Genomic DNA, 22,875 nt, shown 5'->3' with positions numbered 1-22,875 from the left:
TGATGTAGTCAAATACTTAATTTTCATGATTCTAGGTCAACGAGAAGTACCCTATAGGTATTCTTGACAGACACGACAGACGGACATACAGACCTACCTGTCCTAATAACAATTTTTTTTTGTCTCATTAGTGTTTTTCAATTTTTTTTAATTATTATTGATTACAGAATCATTTTGATATTTTACTAAATTTGTAACTAACCTAAATATATTTTGATATAATATATCAAACATCAGGGCTTCCTTAACCGTGCGCCTAAATCCACGTGGACGAAGCCGCGGGCATCAGCTAGTTATCAATACCAAGGTAATCTAAATATTTAAGGGCAAACGGCAACTTTTTTAATGAAAAAAAAAAAAACAATTTTTTAAGTTGTTTTTGTCACATATAGATGTTTTTCAATTTTTTTAATTATAATTTCGCTGAAATTGTTACTTGCCTAATCATATAATTTTTAGACAGAGGTCATCATAACATCAAGACAAGAGCAACAAGGTAATCTAAGTATTTAAGGCCCAATTACTAGAGCAACTTAGCATACCAGACAACACTCTTGTATAACACGGACAATTTAAATATACCTCACAATGAAGTTGCTAATTGCTTTGTGTTTCGTCGCTGTGGTCGGGTTATCTTTGGCTGAAGAATCATTATATCCCAGAGCCTGTATCTGGATTGATGGAAAATGTAAGTACATATTTTGTAATAGTAAACTTTATGGACAGAGGCGGATTATCCCTAAGGCAAACTAGGCGGATTATGCCTAGGGGCGCGAGATTACGAAGGGGCGCGCGCGATCATGTATAGATAGATTAGTGAGCCTGCACTTCAGATATCTTCGTTTCTATGCAAAATCTCTTCTTTAATATAGCAAGTGTATAGTCTTCACTCGTTCACTTCATCAACAATCAGCTTTGTAATTACAATACGCGACAGGTCGAGATGGCAATCGGGGAGTAAACGCCTCCCACACCCACACAGTCCCCGCGCTAACCCGGTGCGGGGGAGCGAGGGTGACGTGTGGGTGTGCGTTGTGCATTCTAAAACAGATTTTTATTTATTTTTATGCATCAATATGATCTAGTCAGCCAATCGTGTAGACTCTAGTCGGTCATGTCGATCATTGCTTTCGGCAGAGTTAGGGTGTTAAGTTGAGAGTTCCATTTGAGTGCTAGAGTCGCGTAACCAGAAAATACCTAGGTAGGTATATCAATCCAATATTAATAGTCGTAACGGTTGAAGATATACCGCATTGTCACGTCTTGCTAAAGTGTAACTCAGAATTAAAAAAAAACCGGCCAAGTGCGAGTCAGGCTCGCGCAACTAGGGTTCCGTACTGCAGTCGTATTTTTTCGACGTTTTGGGCGATAATTCGAAAATTATGATGCATAAAAATAAATAAAAACCTGTTTTAGAATGCACAGGTGAAGCACCTTTCATATGATACCCCACTTGACATAGTTATCTTACTTTGAAATTTAAAACACTAATTATTAGTTCAAGACCACAATTTAATTTTTTTGTGATGTAACCACAAATTCGCGGTTTTCAGATTTTTTCCCGAATGGCTGCTATAAGACCTACCTACATATACCAAATTTCATGATTCTATGTCAACGGGAAGTAGGTTTCTTGACAGACCGACAGACAGACAGAGTGTACATATTTGAAAAAAAATTACATTTACTTTATTTGATAAGTTCCTAATTTTAGATATTTTAAATTAGGTAGTATAAAAGTTCCTATTCCTATATTACTACACTGTGTATGACTGATTTTAAAATAAAAAAAATTAACAACGAAGTTATAATTACTATTATCCTACAGTTTATAAATAATAGGAAATAGGACTAAAATAATAGGCTGAATAATCAGCGCTTTTTGCCAATGGACTAAGAGCCAGCGCGTGCCAGACCTTCGTGATTTTATAAAAGCTGAAAGTTTATCTGCGTATTGTCCCCAACTCAGGGAGGAACGATCAGCGACTATGAAGGATCATGCTGGCTTTGGGATATAACAGGTAATAACGGTGTAAAAAATCTTACGTCAAAGTATAAAATCTAATTTTTTTATATTTTCTTCGGAATAGTACCTACCATTAGAAATCACGTCATGCATTGCCAGACACTTGCCATATGTTATGATACGTGTTGGGCGCAATTATCATATCTAGTCAGCCAATCGTGTAGACTCTAGTCGGTCATGTCGATCATTGCTTTCGGCAGAGTTCGGGTGTTGAAGTGAGAGTTACATTTGAGTGCTAGAGTCGTAACCACAGAATATATTATCAATGCAACAAATAGTCGTCCAACATCAATGGTACAGTACTTTGAACTGTGCATTGATAGATCAGTGAGTCAGTCACCCTTTCCTTTTATATATTTAGAAGTAGCAGATGCCCGCTACTTCGTCCGCGCGGAATTAGGTTTTAAAAAATCCCGTGGGAACTCTTTAATTATCCGGGATAAAAAGTAGCCTATGTCACTCTCCAGGTCTTTATCTATACCCATGCAAAAAAACACGTCAATCCGTTGTACCGTTGCAACGTGATTGAAGGACAAACCAACAAACCAACAAACAAACATCGCATCGCAAATGAACATTTCGCATTTGTAATAAGGGTACTGATTAAAACTATGACTTAAATCTATCGTGAAAAAGGTAGCTCAGCAAGTATTGTGTAAAAGCTCATAGTCAACACGTCTCTAATAATATCGTTTGGTTCTAGGCTCCGAACAATGTGAAGAAGGTACTCACCGCTACGCAAGCGCGTGTGGTCCATTATCACCGGAACCAACCTGCGACGTCCCCCTCCCAGAAGTTGATACCCGAACCAGCATCTGTGACTACACCGCGTGCTACTGTGATCCCCCCACTGTGCGGGATACTATTGCTGACAAATGCGTGCGTTTGGAGGATTGCCCTAAGAAAGAGGCGGAGAAACAAGAAGTAGTTAAGGAAGAGGTGGTGAAAAAAGAAGTAGAACCGAAAGAGGCGGAGAAGAAAATAGTAGAAATAAAAGAGGAGGAGAAAAAAGAAGAAGATAAGAAAGAGGAGGAGAATAAAGAATTAGAAAAGAAAGAGGATGAGAAAAAAGAAGTAGTGAAGGAAGAGGAGGATAAAAAAGAAGTAGTGAAAGAAATGGAGGCGATAAAAGAAGTAGTAAAGGAAATGGAGGCGATAAATGAAGTAGTGAAGGAAATGGATGCGATAAAAGAAGAAGTAGAAAAGTATGTACAGGAGAAAAAAGAAGTATTGAAGGAAAATGAGCTGATAAAAGCAGTACTAAAGAAAGAGGAGGAGAAAACAGCAGAAGTAAAGGAAGAGGGGGTGAAAAGAGAAGTAGAACCGAAAGAGGCGGAGAAGAAAAAAGTAGAAATAAAAGAGGAAGAGAAAAAAGAAGAAGATAAGAAAGAGGAGGTGAAAAAAGAAGTAGTAAAGGAAGTAAAGGAGAAAAAAGAAGTACAAAAGAGAGAGGTGGAGACAAAAGAAGTTGAGAATAAAGAGGAGGCTAAAAAAGAAAAAGTGAAGGACGAGGAGAATAAAAAAGAAGTAGTAAAAGATGTTGAGAAGAAAGAGGAGGCGAAAAAGGAAATAGTGAAGGACGAGGAGGATAAAAAAGAAGTAGTAAATAAAGAGGAAGATAAAAAAGACGTAGAAAAGAGAGAGACGGAGACAAAAGAAGTAGAGAAGAAAGAGGAAGCGAAAAAAGAAGTAGTACAGGACGTGGATGAGAAAAAAGAAGTAGATACTAAAGAGGATGAGAAAAAAGAAGTAGAAAAGAGAGGGGCGGAAACAAAAGAAGTAGAGAAGGAGGAGAAGGTGATTAAAGAAATAGTGAAGGGAATAGAGACAATAAAAGAAGTAGTAAAGGAAATGGAGGCGACAAAAGAAGAAGTAGAAAAGAATGTGGAGAAAAAAGAAGTAGAAAAGAAAGAGGACGAGAAAAAAGAAGTAGTAAACGAAGTAGAGGAGAAAAAAGAAGTAGTAAATGAAGAAGTAGAGAAGAAAGAGGAGGCGAAAAAAGAAATAGTGAAGGACGAGGAGGATAAAAAAGAAGTAGTTAATGAAGAGAAGGATAAAAAAGACGTAGAAAAGAGAGAGACGGAGACAAAAGAAGTAGAGAAGAAAGAGGAGGCGAAAACAGAAGTAGTACAGGACGTGGGTGAGAAAAAAGAAGTAGAAACGAAAGAGAATGAGAAAAAAGAAGTAGAAAAGAGAGGGGCGGAAACAAAAGAAGTAGAGAAGAAAGAAGAGGTGACAAAAGAAGTAGTGAAGGAAGAGGAGGATAAAAAAGAAGAAGGTAAGAAAGAGGAGGAGAAAACAGAAGTAGTAAAGGATGAGGAGGTGAAAAAAGTAGTAAAGGAAGTTGACGAAAAAAAGAAGTAGAAATGGAAGACGAGGAGAAAAAGAAGTAGAAAAGGAAGAGGAGGAGAAGAAGAACTAAAAATAAAGAAAGAAAGTTTACCTATTTCTACCAAAAAGTATTGTGATGTCAAAAATTTTGTTATAAATATAATTTTAATGAAAAACATGGTTTGTGTTAATTACAAATATATACCACAAGAATTTTTATTTTTTTTCTGATTTTCATTCCTGTAACTTCAAAAAGATTTCATAAAAAATTCAACCCCCATTTTACCCCTCTAGGGGGCAGGTTTTCGTAAAAAAAATCTTAGCTGACACCTATCTCTAGAGACAACCTAACTTCCAAATTTGAATGTAGATAACGGGTACATACTAGTGGTGTCAAATACTGTTAAACTTACATAATATAATATCAATAATTGTTATTAAAATTTATTGATAAATAAACACGTTAAAAATATAACACTGACTAAAAAAAAAAAAAAACACGATACCTACCCCACTTGATTTCATCTTACTTTGAAAATTGAAAACACTACTTTCATGAACACATTTCAATTTATTTTTGGTGATGTAACCAAACGAGTCGCAGGGAGCCGCTGGATTCAGGCGCCGCAAGACCGTGACGTGTGGAGTGGAAGTCACTCCAAGAGACTTATGTCCAGCAGTGGACGTCTATCGGTTGATGATGATGATGATGATGATGACGTGACCAGAAATTACGGTTTTCAAATTTTACCCCTTGCGTGTGCTATAAAACCTAGGTACCTACCTACCTGATAATTTCATGATTCAAGGTCCATGGGAAGTACCCTGTAGGTTTCTTGACAGACAGACAGACAGACGGACGCACAGACAGACGGACGGACGGACGCACAGACAGACGGACGGATGGACGCACAGACAGACGGACGGACGGACGCACAGACAGACGGACGGACGGACGCACAGACAGACAGACGGACGGACAGACAACGAAGTGAGCAAAATAAACTACACCATCAAATTACCCGAAAAAATAAACTAGCAAAAAGTCTATGAACGCGCACTATCGTTAATCGAACAGTATCGGTAATAAACAGAAATAACAAAAATTTCGACTATTGTATTATTTATGTATCAAATCAAAGCATCAACAAAAATAACAAAATTATTTAACTTATTTATTAACACTTCGTAGGTATTCGATGGGAACAACAAAATCATTTGATATGCTAAATTTATCATCATATCGATGTGGTGATATTTAACATTAGTTGACTTGCTATTTTTAACCATATTCAATGCATCGGTATTTTTAGCGCATGACGTAATCGGTCGCAATCGGTAGGTATATTGTCGTCGCGCGCGCGTTTTGCACCGCGCGCCCCCTTCGAAATTTAATTTCCTGGAATCTTCGCGCTACCTACTTAAGTACCTACTGCAGCTACTTAGAACGTAGGTATAGGTCCTAACTATAATAATTTGTATTTTTTGATTTAATAATATTTTTTTATTTAAAATTGTTAAGTTTTAGTATCGCAGTTAATCAACAAACTTTAATATGTGTTAAATTAACAGGTTAATAAATAAATTGGTCACCTCTAGTACATACCCGTTGTCTACATTAAAATTGATTTAAAACAATCAATTGTTGCAAATCTACATTAAAATATGTCATTAAACCACGAAATAAGCTTGAAAACTACCTTCCAAACTTCAAGTTAACAATAACAATAATTAAACCACGAAATAAGCTTGAAAACTACCTTCCAAACTTCAAGTTAACAATAACAATAATTGGGTATTTGACTACATTAAAAATAAATTATTTCTCAGTGATTATTAAATAGAGGGTCTTCCAAAATACGTAAAATCCACGTCCTTTGTTGGTTTTAAGTGTAATAACCACTTTAAATTATCGATTAAACTAAAAAAAGCACGTCAAATGATTGTGACGTCACACACCGGTATTCCATAGAATATCGCATACTATAAGCGCGCGTTTTGACGTTTGATAAAAAGTTACTGATTTGACTGGTTGTCAAATACCGCATTAAAACATTCCCATATAAACTTTCATCCTCTATTTTACCCCTAAGGGGTGGTAAAAATCTGTATTTATATTTTCCAAAACATAAATACAGATTTTTGTTATTGAATGTTGCATACGTCCAAAGTTACAATTTTAAGTCAAACTAGCTTATGCTCGCGACTTCGTCCGCGTGGACTACACAAATTTCAACCCCCTATTTCACCCCCTTAGGAGTAGAATTTTCAAAAATCCTTTCTTAGCGGATGTCTACGTCATAATAGCTACCTGCATGTCCAATTTCAGCCCGATCCGTCCAGTCGTTTGAGCTGTGCGTTATTGATAGATCAGTCAGTCAGTCAGTCAGTCAGTCACCTTTTCCTTTTATATAATAATATATAGATGATCATTGATCTCCCACTCTGACTTGCCGTTGTGGTAGACAACGTTTACAGCACACGAGTAGCAGTTTGCGGCCAAAAGTGATGAAAATCGATCTTTCATCATCGTCATAATAGCTATATTCATGCCAAATTTCAGCCCGATCCGTCCAGTAGTTTGAGCTGTACGTTGATAGATCAGTCAGTCAGTCACCTTTTCCTTTTATTTATTTAGATTACAGATAGATATATATATAGTTTTTTTGTTGTTGTATTGACCTGTAAATTTATAAAGAAATTTGATAGATAGATAAATATGCCTCTTACCATGCCCCCTTCCCCATCCCCCCTTCCTTCGTCCAATTACGGGATAATTTGGAATGTAAGGCAAAATTAGCATCCAAAAAGCTTGAGGTGCTCAACAAAGCAAAGCGGCAGTTCGCGCCCTCTTCTTCTTCACAGGCTCCTTCTCTATAAAGCGCAAGTCCGCCCACACATGGAGTACTGCTCTTACCTTTGGGCTGGAGCACCCCAGTACCAACTCCTTCCATTCGATCGGAAGGCGGGCTGTTCGACTTGTGGACGATCCCAAACTAACCGGCTCGTTGGAAAGCCTGGAACACCGCAGAGACGTTAGCTCTCTTTGCGTGTTCTATCGTCTCTATAATGGAGAGTGTTCCGAAGAGTTGTTTGATCTCATTCCACCCTCCATTTTCTACAACCGCTCAATTCCACCCTCACTACCTGGGTTTCTAGAGCACTTCGACCACCCGTTTTGCCAGATCCTTTCTTCCACGCACATGCAAACTGTGGAATCAACTCCCTTCGGCGGTGTTCCCTTTAGATTACAACGTGGGGTTATTCAAGGGGCGGACCAACAAATTCCTAAAAGGCCAGCAACACATCGGCGGTTCCTCTGGTGCTGCAAATGTTCATGCTCGTTTGCTCGCTATCTCTATTTAAAAAAAATATGTAGATAAGTTACTTAGCAACATTGTTATTTGTTAAAGATTGTATGAACTTTTTGACATCGACACATTAATAGATAGATTGCTTATATTATTAATTTCGGCCTAAATAATATTAGGCTTATAACAGAATGGTAGAGGAATTTCATACTCGGATTTCCGTGAACAGAATTTTTTATTCTGATACAAGATAGTCCTTGCTATCTCACGTGATGGTAAGTGATGATGCAGTCTAAGATGGAAATGGACTAACTTGGAAGGAAGTATGGCAGTTAACGGCATCGTACTGGAACGATAAATCGCTTCATGGCATTACTCTTAGAGTCCCACCTGACCAGACCAGACACAAATAAGAAAATATGAATTTTTAGGAAAATATAAAAACTGGGAATCGAACCCAGGATCTCCGACTTGTAAGACCACAGCGCTTACCACTGCGCCGGGGAGTTTGTTAAAAATTCTGCTAGATTTGTGCTTGGCTTTAATTTCATCATCATCATCATCATCATCAACCAATAGACGTCCACTGCTGGACATAGATCTCTTGTAGGGACTTCCACACGCCACGGTCTTGCGCCGCCTGGATCCAGCGGCTTCCTGCGACTCGTCTGATGTCGTCCGTTTACTAGTAGGGGGTCTTCCAACGCTGCGTCTTCCAATGCGAGGTCGCCATTCCAGCACCTTGGGACTCCATCGTCTATCGGTTGTACGAACTATGTGCCCTGCCCATTTGCCACTTCAGCTTAGCAACCCGTTGAGCTATGTCGGTTACTCTACTTCTCGTACGGATCTCCTCATTCCTGATTTGATCACGTAGAGAAACTCCGCACATAGCTCTCTCCATCGCCCGCTGAGTGACTCTGAGCTTTCTTATGAGGCCCATAGTTAGCGACCATGTCTCGGATCCATAACATCATCACTGGCAACACGCACTGTTCGAAGACTTTGCTCTTTAAGCACTGAGGAGTTATGGACAAGAAGACATCTCGAAGCTTACTGGCTTTAATTTAAATAAATAATAATATTATTGATATCAACAAGTGATATCATAACTGGAAGAGTATAAAGGCAATCTATTTAAGGCCGAATGACCAATACTTCTTTGGACACCGTACAATACTCGTGTGTATAAACTATAACACGAACAAATTAAATACACCTCTGTCATAATGAAGATGCTGATTGCTTTGTGTTTCGTCGCTTTGGTCGGGTTATCCTTGGCTCAACAGTCATTGTATCCCAATGGCTGTATCTGGATTGAGGGGCGATGTAAGTACTTGTGTAGATTAATTATTTACCTAATGGTCTAAGATCCCGATATAAGACGACCTTCACCGAGCTGGTTAATGGATGAAACGTATTTTATATTCAATTTAATATGTCAATAAATATATTGCATATGGGTTTGTCTAAAAAATTTCAATTATGATTAATTATTAATTTAAAAAAAAAATTTTTTAATTATTTTAGCGGTTTGTTTAATTGACAAATTCCATACCAATTGAAAGTATGAACGCCATAGAATTCAAACGTTATTTTCCCCCGGGTAAGCAGGTAAATCGATACTAGTAACTTGTCCCACGTTAATTAATTAAAGTTAAGTATATGATAATAGATCTGGAGGAATTTGATGGCCTTGGTGCGCTCTGGACGCGTCTGGTCGCTAACAGGGATACCTGGAAGAAAAAGGGGGAGGCCTTTGCCCGCGTTTGGGATGACCTCTGAATTATTAGAGCTAGATATACCTTATAAGCAATATTAACCAAAAAAAATGAAAAAAAATGAAAAAAGGTACTACTAAGAAAAAAAAAAGATAATTAAAAAAAAATGTATATATATATACAAAAAAAAACAAAAAAAAAAATTAGAGGTAGGCTTATTTATTTATTTATTTATATGAAAATAAACATTATTTCATTAACCTATCGTTTGCGTATTCTATGGGCTTCATACTTTCGATTGGTATGAAATTTGTGAAAGGATTAAATTATTAACTAGCTTACGCTCGCGACTTCGTCCGCGTGGACTACACAAATTTCAAACCCCTATTTTACCCCCTTAGGGGTTGAATTTTCAAACTAAAATGATAATTCTAGTGAATAATAATATATTTGATTATAGGCGCCTATGGATGTGAGGAAGGCACTCACGACTACACCACTGGGTGTGGTCCCGTGTCACCAGAACCCACCTGCGACATCCCCATTCCAGTAGTTGATACCAGCAGCATTGTCTGTGACTTCAGCGCGTGCTACTGCAACCCCCCCACCGTGCGGGATACTACTACTGACAAATGCGTGCGTTTGGAGGATTGCCCTGAGAAAGACGCGGCGAAAAAAGAGATTGAAAAGAAAGAGGCAGAGAAAAAAGAAGTAGAAAAGAAAGAGGAGGAGAAGAAAAATTAAAAAGAAATGAAGTTAACCAAAAATATATCAGGTGCTGTCTAAAAATTGGCAGACCAATTAATGTAATTTTAATAAACATGGTTCGACTTAGTTTCCAAAATATTTTTTTACTGTTGATAAAATTTTAATAAAATGAATTAGTCCATATCAACAAATTATAATTAGGTATCTGTGAATTATTCCTTATGATAATAATTACAAATTATAATTATAGTACGCGACAGGTCGAGATGACGATCGGGGTGGGGACGCCCTGCACACCCACACAGCCTCCCCGCTAACTCGGTGCGGGATAGCGCGGGAGACGTGCGGGTGTGCGTGGCGTCCCCCTGCCTCATACCCCGATTACCATCTCGACCTGTCGCGCACTATAGGTTTACGTGCAAAAGTTATAATTATATGTCAAACTGGAAAAAATATTACAATCATTTACCTCCCACTCTGACGTGCCTTTGTGGTAATGCTTTTATTATTAAATAACTTATTTATCGACATATTAGTAGATTAATTAACTATCAATTCCAGCCGCAATCACGGAATTGTAGCGGGAATTTTATGTGCGGATTTCCTTGAACATAATTCCGCTAGATTTGGGCGTGGCTTTATTTTAAACTAGCTGATGCCTGCGACATCGTAGGCGTGGATTTTTATTACTGATATATCGGTATAGAAGAGAAAAATTCATTCGGAGCAAAAATAAGGAGAGAGCTGATGATTGAGGATTTCGGAGACGGGTGAAGAGCACGCTTAAGATATTGAAGATAGGTGCTTGAGCAAATGTCACTCGAAACGTCATCCGATTGCCAGTGAGCTGAAAAAAAATTCAAAGTGGCGAAAAATAGATGGCCACCATACAAATTTCGTCGGTGTCCATCTCGGAAAGTATAAAAGATGGAAGAGTGGTTTCTTAGCAAAATATGATCAGGATCCGAAGGTCTACTCGATGAATAAAAAAACAATTCAAGATGGCGGAATTTATTTTTCCATGCAAAATAGGTATATGGACGACCAAACTATAAAAAAAAATCTTATTAAAGACAAGGTCCGCGTTTTGCAAAAGCAACGCTGCATGCTCGCGGACCACTTTAGTGGTCCGCGCACCCACGCGCCCTACTAGTTAGGTATCTATATCCATGCAAAAAATCACGTCAATCCGTTGCACCGTTGCAACGTGATTGAAGGACAAACCAACAAACAAACATGCACTTTCGCATTTATAATAAGGGTAGGTACTGACATCCACAAGTGAAATAATTATCATAACTTGAATAGCGTCAAGGCATTCTATTTAAGGTCAAATGACCAGTGCATCTTCGGACACCACACAACACTTTTGTATAACACGGAAAAATTAAATATACCTCTGCCATAATGAAGTTGCTGATTGCTTTGTGTTTCGTCGCTGTGGTCGGGTTATCCTTGGCTGAAGAAATATTGTATCCCAGAGGCTGTATCTGGATTAATGGGCAATGTAAGTGATCGTAAACCGTAATAGTAAACTTTAAACTTCATAGATTAATAGTAATTTACCAAGGCAATCAACATTAATTATTATCATCATAATATTATTATTATGGTCAAAGCTATTTAAAACCACTTTTCAGGCAAGTCAAAAGAAGTTTTAAAATTGGTTGATTTTGCTAAAAAACCGGTCAAGTGTGAGTCAGACTCCCGCATGGAGGGTTCCGTACTACAGTTGTATTTTTCGACATTTTGCACGACAAATCAAAAACTATTATGCATAAAAATAAATAAAATCTGTTTTCGAATGCACAGGTAAAGCCTTTTCATATGATACCCCATTTGGTACAGTAATCTTACTTTAAAAGTTGGAAATACTAATTATTTGTTCATGAACACATTTTAATTTATTTTTGTGATTGAACCACAAATTCACGGTTTCAGATTTTTGCCCTTGTATCTGCTATAAGATCTACCTACCTGCCAAATTTCATGATTCTAGGTCAAAGGGAAGTACCCTGTAGGTTTCTTGGCAGACACGACAAACAGACAACGAAGTGATCCTATAAGGGTTCCTTTTTTCCTTTTGAGGTACGGAACCCTAAAAATACGAAGTATTAAAAATAGATTTGATGAATATTAACAGAGATGGAGGACGGAACTCCTCAACAGATACTTAACGATTACTTATTTGAATACGATTAGTTAAGTATAGTTAGGTACTTAATACAATATGCGAAGATACCACATAATAATTTTATGTACCTATATTATGATGGTCTTGATCGCTAGCCATTATTATAATTTTTTTATTAAAATTTTGTTTTTAACTAGCTTACGCCCGCGACTTCGTCCGCGTGGAAATCTCAAACCACTATTTTAACCCCTTACCTACGAGTAGGTGTTGAATTTTTAAAAATCCTTTCTTAGCGGATGTCTACGTCATAAAAGCTATCTGCATGCCAAATTTCAGCCCGATCCGTCCAGTACTTTGAGCTGTATGTTTATAGATCAGTCAGTCAGTCAGTTAGTCAGTCAGTCAGTCACCTTTTGTTTTTATATATTTAGATAAAATAAATGTTCCACGATGGAACATATTTTATGTCGCTGATTTTCATAAATTCCACCCAAAGCGGGTGTGGGTCAGCTAGTACCTAGTACCAATAATAAAATCTTTAATTCTAGGCGCTTATCAGTGAGGAAGGCACCCACGACTACACAACCGGGTGTGGTTACGTGACACCGGAAGCTACATGTGACAACCCCAACCCGGTAACTGATACCAGCGGTAAGGTCTGTGATTACACGGCGTGCTACTGCGACTCTCCCACCGTGCGGGATACTGCTACTGACAAATGCGTGCGCTTGGAGGACTGCCCTAAGAAAGAGGAAGAGAAGAAAGACGCAGAAAAGAAAGAGGAGGAGAAGGAAGATATTGTAGAAAAGAAATGTTGTAATATTATGTTAACTATGTGGGTATGCTACAAAACTATTTATAATAAAGTGTCAGTTCCCATCAAGTGCTCGTTTGATTCACAACATGGTGACAGCGGTGAACGTAATTAAAGAATAATTACGCGTGTATAGTTGTGTAATGTTCGTAAAAATAAATTTTGGATGCAGTGTGCAGTGATAAGTAAAGAATAAAGATGGAACACGCGAGGCCGCCAGCGGAATTATGCCTGGAAGGTGGGCCGGCGTGCCGTGCAACTGCATGGCGAAAATGGCGCCAGCAGTTTTATGTATTTTTAAAAGCAGCCGGCGTCCACAAGGAATCTACGGATGTTCAGGCCAGCCTACTAGTCAACTTAATTGGACCTGAAGGTTATGATATTTATACGACGTTCAAATACACAAAAGGTGAAACTCGTGAAAACATTGATATATTAGTAAAAAAATTCAATGAACACTTTGGCACAAAACAAAACACAACTATGGTTCGTTTCAAGTTTTTTACCCGAAATCAAGAATCTGGCGAATCGATTGACGATTACGTAACGGCCTTGAAAATTTTATCACAACATTGCGAATTCGAGCACTTAGAGGAAGGTCTTATTCGGGATCGAATAGTTTGCGGCGTATTGGATAGCAAAGTACGAGATAGGTTACTGAGATCAGAAGAGTTAACTCTGCAAGGTGCCCTTAAGATATGCCGGGCTAATGAGATGTCGATTGAAGAGAAACAGAACATCGAAGGCACCAAGACGAAGACTGATGAGCCGTGTGCGTCATCATCGACGTCAGTGGACATGATACGAGGCGCGCGCACAAGCGGTCGAGCCGGCGGCTGGGCGCCGCGAACTCGGCGCGGGCGCGGCTGGGCGCGCGGTGGCGGCGGCGCTCGGGGCGCTGTGGCTCGCGCTCCGCCTCGGGGATCCTCGACGGACGCGGCGTCGCGGTCTTGTAACAAATGTGGCGGATTTCAGTGCGATGGTGGTTATTATTGCCCGGCGCGCGGGGCTTTGTGTTTCCTTTGTCGATCTATCGGGCACTTTCAAAAAGTTTGTGTAAATTCACGAAAAAATGTGTATCAAATACACAACACACACAACAGTGATACGGATGAAGAATGCTATGTAATCTCGACAGTCGAAGGTGATTTAACTTTTAAGGACAGCAACAGATGGTATGAAACTTTACAATTACTTAATAGTGTTCAAAGGGAAAAATTTAAACTCGATACTGGATCGGACCTTAACGTTATATCTTTGCAAAAATATAAACAATTAGGTTTTCATTTATCATCCTTACATCAAAATAACGTTAGGGCTCAATCTTTTTGTGGTTCTAAAATACCTATACTGGGTTCGTGTTACATTACTTGGATATATAAAAATAGTCTATATAACCTTAATTTTTGCATTTGTAAATATGACTGTGAGAGCGTGTTAGGCAAATATGCTTGTGAGGAGTTAGGTATTGTTAAACGTGTATTCTCTATAAATATAGATCAATATGCGGATTTGTTTAAAGGATTAGGTAAGTTACCGGGCGAGTACAAGATTATTATTGATTCAGGAGTACAACCGTCGGTCTGTCCTGTCAGAAAAATACCTATCGGTGTTCGTGATAAGTTAAAAGTGGAACTAAAGCGTATGGAAGATATGGGTGTTATAAGGAAAGTATCTCATCCTACCGATTGGGTGAACGCGATAGTAGTGGTAGCCAAGAAAAACGGTAGTAGTATACGTGTTTGTCTCGATCCGAGACCGCTAAACCGGGCGGTGCGGCGCGCGCATTACCCGCTACCTACACTCACGGAAATAGCCGTCAAGCTGCAGGGCGCGCGATATTTCAGCAAGCTAGATGCTCGTTCGGGGTACTGGATGATACAGATTGATGACGAGAGCGCAGATTTATGCACGTTTGGAACACCCTTTGGACGATATCAGTTTTTGCGCTTACCTTACGGAATTAATTGCGCCTCGGAGGTGTTTCACGCTCGAGTGCGGCAACTCCTGGAAGATCTGGAGGGTGTAGATTCGTTCGTGGATGATATCATCGTATGGGGTACGACTAAGGCGCAGCACGATGAAAGATTAAAATGTTTATTAGAAAGGGCAAGGCAAGTAGGTATAAAATTTAATAAAGAAAAGTGTGAGTTCAGCGTACAGGAAGTGAGTTATCTAGGGCACACGTTCAGCTCGAAGGGCATGGCAATCGACAGAAGCAAGATAAAGGCTATCGAAGACATGCCTACGCCTCAAAATAGGTCCGCTTTAGAACGGTTCTTAGGCATGGTTAACTATTTGTCTAAATTTATCACGAATTACTCTGAAATGGCATCACCTCTGCGCAGCTTATTGAAAAAAGACGTAGTGTGGTGTTGGGAAGAAGCACATGATAACGCCGTGCGTGAGTTGAAGCGGAAGATATGCGCAGCGCCCGTGCTGGCGCTGTACTCGCCGCGCGAGCCAGTGCTGCTGTCCGTGGACGCCAGCTCGCACGCACTGGGCGCTGTGCTGCTGCAGGTGGGCCGCCCCGTGGAATTTGCGTCCTCCACCCTTACCGACACGCAAACCAGGTATGCGCAGATAGAAAAGGAGTTGCTTGCCATTGTATTTGCTTTAGAGCGATTTCATCAGTATCTGTTCGGCCGGGGTGACATCACAGTCGAAACGGATCATAAGCCTTTAGAAGCCCTGTTTAATAAACCGTTAGATGCGGTGCCTGCGCGTTTGCAGCGCATGATGCTACGAATTCAAGGTTATAACTTTAAGGTAGTGTATAAGCCAGGGAAATATATGTTCGTTGCGGACAATCTGTCGCGCGCTCCCCTGCCGGAGCTGATGAATAGTAATGTATCGGTCGAAGTCGAGGCGCAGTCATGTTTTGTAATTAATAACGTCCGATTTACTGATGAAAAAATTGAATTAGTTAAAAAAGGTGTCGAGTCGGATAAGGAATGCCAAACTATTATCAAGTACATAAAAGATGGGTGGCCAGTAAATAAATATGATGTCGATGAAAGTGTGCGCCAATTATGGTCTTACAGAGAAACTTTTGAATACATAGATAATATTATTTTAAAAGATAATTTGGTTTATATACCTCGAAGTCTTCGTGCAGAAATGATAAACCGTGTTCATGAAGGTCACATGGGCATCGATCGGTGCAAGCGGCGCGCTCGAGCGGTAATGTTTTGGCCGGGCATGTCGCGCGACGTGGAATGCGCGGTGCGCCGGTGTGCAACGTGTGCGCAGCACGCGCCCCGACCTTCGCGAGAACCCATGATACCACACGAGATACCGGACATCCCGTGGTCGAAGGTAGGCTCGGATATTTTTCAGTATCGAAATAAAAACTTTTTGATTCTCGTAGATTATTTTTCAAACTTTATAGAAGTCAGTTCGCTCAGTAGTATAGGAAGCAAAGCGGTCATACAAGCCATGAAGGATCAATTCGCTAGGCATGGTATTCCAGCGCAACTGGTTACTGATAACGGACCGGCTTATTGCTCAAAGGAATTTGCCGATTTCCGGACAAAATGGGGGTTTTCTCATATCACTACGTCACCCAACTATCCTCAAGCTAATGGCCGAAGTGAAAAAAGCGTAAGAACCATTAAAAACATGTTAATTAAAGCGACTAATTCAGGTTCAGATTTTTATTTGGGTTTGCTGAACTTTAGAGCATGTCCACGCGATGGGCTGAGTTCTCCAGCTGAACTGCTCATGGGGCGCAGATTAAATACTAGGCTTCCGGCGCACGAGCAATCCCTTAGACCCTACCGTGATAACACCTCGGATCACCAAAGCATCTTACGTAAGCAGGCTAAGAGTAAAATTTATTACGATCAGCATTCGCGAATTTTGGCTGACCTAGTACCGGGACAGAATGTTGTTATGGTCGATGAAGGTAAACGTAAGCGTGCTGTAGTGCAAAGTGCAGCGCCTCATCCGCGCTCGTACTTTGTCAAGGACAATGTGTCCGGGAGGCGATACAGACGAAATAGACGTCACTTACTTCTCATGCCACCAGTTGAAGCTTCCGCAACGGAGGAAGATAAGTGGAGTGACGCAGAAAATCAGGATATTGGTTCTACTGCTACTACTACCGCGGAAACCCTTCCGGTCCATGATAATGAGAATGCATTAAATAATGAAAATATAATAACAGCACGCAGACCGGCGGCTGTCAAGGCTCGCATGAATTTAAAATATATGAAATGATGATATTGTATATTAATGTATAGTATCATAATAGATTAGATTTAAATATAAACAGCTAAATATAATATGCATGAATAAATAGAATTTAGTAGTAATATATAATATAATTAATATTTAAGATTGAATTACGTATATTAAAATGTATACCTAATATCAGCCCAATTTATAATTATTATATTGTACTCTTAGCTTTATAAAAATAAGGGGAAAGATGTTGTAATATTATGTTAACTATGTGGGTATGCTACAAAACTATTTATAATAAAGTGTCAGTTCCCATCAAGTGCTCGTTTGATTCACAACAAGAAAGAAGAGGAAAAGAAAAACTAAAATAAGCAAAACGAAAAAGTATTCATGTCAAAAAAATTCAGATAAAATGTAATATTAATAAAAAACATGGATTGTTTTAATTTAAAAACGTATTCGAAAGATTTTTATCTTTGCAGAATTTCAATAAATTAACTAATTAATATTCCTTATCCTTGAGTTAGTACCTTTCGATAGTATTTAGGTAAACGCGCAAAAGTAGTGGTCTTCTTCTTCGCTCTGGGCTGGTAAGGTGACGCAGGACGCTCGACCGAAATTGGCAGCGCACGTGGGTAACATGTTTGCTTTTCACTTGACATTGTATGAGAAAGTTGAGAGGCACGATGATTTTCACTGAAATCAAGCGCGCGAAAAGATTTTTGAGAAAAAACTGCTGAATTTATGTTTGCAAAGTAAAGTTATTTCAACTAATGAATAAATAAACAATAAACAAACTACGTCTAATGATAAATTGTTTTAGAATTTTCATATCCCTAATCTTATTTATTTACGCCCAAAGTTGTCATTAATTTAGTGTTAAAATAGGATTCTTTTGAGCCTCGTAACTTTTAAATCAATATTTTTTTCAATATTTTATATATCAATAAACCTAGATAATGACGAGATAAATCGATATAATTCCTAGTTTTGTGCGTACAATATCGAATATTGTTGTACTTTCCCTCCTACGTTTGTATGGAGAAAGCACCGAACTGAGCTACCTTAACGTTTCCGTCTGTTGTGCGTCTGTAAGTAGTGGTATTTAGTCAGCCATTTTTTCTTTTTTTCCAAAATAGTAGCCACTTATAAAACCTATATTAATCAATAGCTGGCATCAATAAAAACAAGTATTGTATAAGACAAAATCTTCCAAAGTTACCGAGATAAGCTATCAAAGTTGTACTAGTGGCATCGTCAGTACAACCGTCTTTATTTATTTATTTATTTTTATCCAGATAGAAGTTAACCCTTGACGGCAATCTCATCTGGTGGTAAGTGATGATGCAGTCTAAGATTGAAGCGGGCTAGCCTGGAAGGGGTATGGCAGCTTTTATTAAACCCATGTTCCTTTGGTTTCTAGACGGCACAGTACCGGAACGCTAAAGCGCTTGGCGGCACGGCTTTGCCGCTAGGGTGGTAACTAGCCACGGCAGAAGTATCCCACCAGGCCAGACCAGAAATTTAAAAATTATACAAAACTCGCTGATGCCCGCGACTTCGTACGCGTGGATTTATGTTAAAAAATCCCGTGGGAACTCTTTAATTTTCCGGGATAAAAAGTAGCCTATGTCCTTCCCCGGGACGCAATCTATCTCTGTACCAAATTTCGTCAAAATCGATTGAACGGTTAGGCCGTGAAAGGCTAGCAGACAGACAGACAGACACACTTTCGCATTTATAATATTATGAACCATAAAAATCGTGAGGTCATCATATTATCAATACAAGAGCATGAAGGAAATTTATTGAGCAGTGCGACTGGGCACACGAGACAGCACTCGTGTATAACACGGATAAATTAAATACCTACCTCTGTCATAATGAAGTTTCTGTTTGCTTTGTGTTTAATCGTTCTGGTCGGGTTATCCTTGGCCTCCTTGGTCGTCCATCCTAGAGGCTGTATCTGGAAAGAGGGACTATGTAAGTAGGTGTTTTTACAATTTATGTAAACATGGTAATCACTTGACATCAGGTGACCCGCCCGAATAAAAATAGCGAGCAAACGAGCAGTTGGGTCACAACCCGCCCCTGCTCGTTTGCTTGCTATTTTTATTTTAAAAAAATTAAGTATAATATCATAGTTTGTAGATTAATTACTACAGTTAGTTATTAGGTCTGTTTAGTTAAAAAAGTCATCCAAGAAAGTTTTCAACAAAAGTTCTGTTATCTTGTATCTTTATGTACATAAAATTCTTAAAAAATCAAAGTGGCGGATTTTATACGCTTTATGAATGAATGAATGAATGAATTATTTATTCAATAAAATGCAGGTACAATAGGTTGAAACAATGTCTGATGAGCCTTATACATTTTACCGTAACTGGTGTTTGAATATTATTTCCTTAAATTAAAAACATAAAAAAACTAGGAATTAAAATACAAGTTATACATAGACATCATACAATCAAAACAAAATATTAGTAATGAATAAAATGTCAACATAATAGAAGTCCAAATTAATTATTGTTAATAACTTAAAATATCCTTATGTAACGGCATAGTCCTAATGTGCGATCTGAAAAAGATACAGTGAAAACCACAGTCAGGGCTTTTGATTTTTTTTTAAATTACTTGTTCGAACTATGCCACTTCAACTGACAAAGCTAGTGAATAATTATAATAATATCTTTGATTACAGGCATCCGTGATTGTGAGGAGGGTACTCACGAGGAGTACAAAATTCTGTGTTATCACCTGACACCGGAAGCAACCTGTGACAACCCCAATCCGGTACCTGATACTGAGCTGACCTGCGATAGCTCAGCTTGCTACTGCGACCCCCCCACTGTGCGTGATACTGCTACTAACAAATGCGTGCGCTTGGAAAATTGCCCTAAGAAAGAGGAGAAGAGAAACAAAAGTTTACTTATCAAAATTAATTATGAAAAATTTTAATTTGAATGAAAAACATTTGTTTGTGTTAGTTGAAAATGTACCAAAGAATTGTTTTATTGTGTGTAAAAGAAAAAAAAACAATAAATTGAATAAAAAAACTCTTAGGAATATCTTTAAATTACACATTTTGATATAATGTATTATAAAACTAGATGATGCCCGCGACTTCGTCCGCGTGGATTTACATTTTTCAAAATCCCTCGGGAACTCTTTGATTTTTCGGAATAAAAAGTAACCTATGTGTTATTCCAGGGTATAATCAATCTCCATTCCAAATTTCATCCAAATCCGTTGAGCCGTTTTTGCGTGATTGAGTAACAAACATCCAAACATCCACATCGTAACATCAGTACCCTTATTATAAATGCGAAAGTGTGTTTGTTTGTTGGTTTGTTGGTTTATTGGTTTGTTGTTTTGTTGGTTTGTCCTCCAATCACGTAGCAAGGGTGCAACGGATTGACGTGATTTTTTGCATGGGTATAGATAAATACCTGGAGAGTGACATAGGCTACCTTTTATCCCGGAAAATCAAAGAGTTCCCACGGGATTTTTATAAGCCTAATTCCACGCAGACGAAGTCGCGGGCATCAGCTAGTTTATAATATTACTAGCTCATGCCCGCGAAAAATCACGTCAATCCATTGCACCCTTGCGACGTGATTGAAGGACAAACCAACAAACCAACAAACCAATAAACCAACAAACCAACAAACCAACAAACTAACACACTTTCGAATTTATAATAAGATAGAAAGATAGATAGAAATACTTTATTGCACACAAAAAATAATACATAACATGACAAAAAACAAAGAAACTAAAACTAAAAAAAAAATAAAAAAAATAATAAGGGTAGGTACTGAGGTACTCATTAGGAATTAGGATTAGGAGATATGGATTTCGGCCGTTATCAGTAAGTAACATGGAATCATTGCGGAATTTCTTGCGTGGATTTCCTCGGCGCAATTCCGCTAGGTTTGTGTCTAGCTTAAATTTTAAATACATATAATAGGTACTGATATTAAAAAACCGGCCAAGTGCGAGTCAGGCTCGCGCAACGAGGTTTCCGTACTACAGTCGTATTTTTTAGAATCCACAAATGAAGACCTTTCATATTATCATAGTACCACTTGATATAGTTATCTTACTTCGAAAATTGTAAATACTAATTATTAGTTCATGCCCACAATTTAATTGATTTTGTGTGATGTAACCACAAAATCACGGTTTTCAGATTTTTCCCCTAATGTCAGCTATAAGATCTACCTACCTGCCAAATTTCATGATTCTAGTTCAACGGGAAGTACCCTGTAGGTTTCTTGACAGACCGACAGGCAGACAGACAGACAGACAGACAACAAAGTGATCCTATAAGGGTTCCGTTTTTCCTTTTGAGGTACGGAACCCTAAAAATGACGTCATCATAACTTAAAGAGCATATTTAAGGCCAAATGACCATTACATCTTCGGACATCACACAACACTTTTGTATAACGCGGACAAATTAAATATATACCTCTGTCATAATGAAGTTGCTGATTGCTTTGTGTTTCGTCGCTTTGGTCGGGTTATCCTTGGCCGATAGAATACCTTATCCAAGGGGCTGTATCTATGTCAATGGGAGATGTAAGTACTTTTTTTTTTAATCTGACATTTTGTAAGGGGCTTTTACAGATAATGTATATGCCAGCCCCATCGTTACAAACTAAATTAAAATCAAACTACATAATTAAAACTAAAACTATATCAATTTGAGAGATCCACTAACTATACACTTTCATTGCTGAAATGCTCGAAAGTTTGTTATGTAAATATTAAGAAAAGAGTTGACTTTATATTTTCCTTAACTTTAAAAAAACTTTCAATAATAAATGTTTTTTTTCCTTCTTTCTAATTTTGAAGTGAAAATTTCTTAAGGCGCGTTGTGCGATTTTGGAATGACTAAAATTTTTAAGGTCGCGTCACCGATATGCTAATTAATGTAGGTACGAGTAAATAATAATCGGAGTGTGTTTTGCCTGCTTCTTTTGGCCGGTTTTATTTGAGGCGATTATAATTTTGTCAAAACATTTCCTTAGAAGTAGAAATAAAATAGGCATTATTGCTACTTTTATACCAAAATTACACTTCATCATCATCATCATCATCATCATCATCATCATCATCATCATCCACCAAGGTGTTTTCTTAGTGAAATACAATACAATTTCAATCCACGTGACGATAACCACAAAAAATATTGTAATCACATTATTCTATCTTCTACTAGCAGTTGCCCGCGACTTCGTCCGCGTGAATTTTCTGGTTTCTCATGAGATCTGAAATTTTCCCGCTGCAAAAGGCCTCACTTACCTGGTCCAGCATACCTAAATGCCAATTTTCATATCATATCTCTAACTTCAAAAACATAAGATTTTCATATAACATTTCAACCCCCATTTCACCCCCTTAGGGGGATAATTTAGTTAGATCCTTTCTTATCTGATACCTACCCCCTAGAAAGGACCTACGTTTCCAATTTCAAGTAAAAATAACAATAGTTAAAACTTTTCTATAAAAACTTTCCCTCCTATTTCACCACTCTTAAGGGGGAATTTCCCAAATTGACTTATACAGATTTTTATTATTTACAGCTAATAAACTAAATGTCGATTGTCACGTCTCTAACTTCAAAAACATAGGACTTT

The 22,875-nt window shown here is 38.3% G+C and overlaps 2 protein-coding genes across 2 annotated transcripts in view; both read left to right on the top strand.

Annotated features, from left to right (window-relative positions):
- The first annotated feature begins 487 nt into the window (after window positions 1–487).
- Window positions 488–22,875, top strand: part of LOC117992181 (DNA ligase 1-like) — a 39,257-nt gene continuing 16,869 nt past the window's right edge. Inside the window, exons 1-2 of the mRNA XM_069505821.1 lie at window positions 488–688; window positions 2,730–4,360. Coding sequence (XP_069361922.1) covers window positions 589–688; window positions 2,730–4,360 — 1,731 coding nt within the window. The 5' untranslated portion in view covers window positions 488–588. The remainder of the gene's footprint in view (window positions 689–2,729; window positions 4,361–22,875) is intronic.
- On the top strand, window positions 8,839–11,561 carry LOC117992179 (uncharacterized). Its single transcript, XM_034979838.2, has 2 exons — window positions 8,839–8,997; window positions 9,850–11,561. The coding sequence occupies exons 1-2, from the start codon at window positions 8,898–8,900 to the stop codon at window positions 10,131–10,133; spliced, it is 384 nt and encodes a 127-aa protein (XP_034835729.1). The 5' UTR covers window positions 8,839–8,897; the 3' UTR covers window positions 10,134–11,561.

The sequence above is a fragment of the Maniola hyperantus genome, chromosome 21 (assembly GCF_902806685.2).
Source record: "Maniola hyperantus chromosome 21, iAphHyp1.2, whole genome shotgun sequence".
Taxonomy (NCBI): Eukaryota; Metazoa; Arthropoda; class Insecta; order Lepidoptera; family Nymphalidae; genus Maniola; species Maniola hyperantus.
Note: the sequence above shows the minus strand (reverse complement) of the source record. Positions and strands in the feature narration are given on the sequence as shown.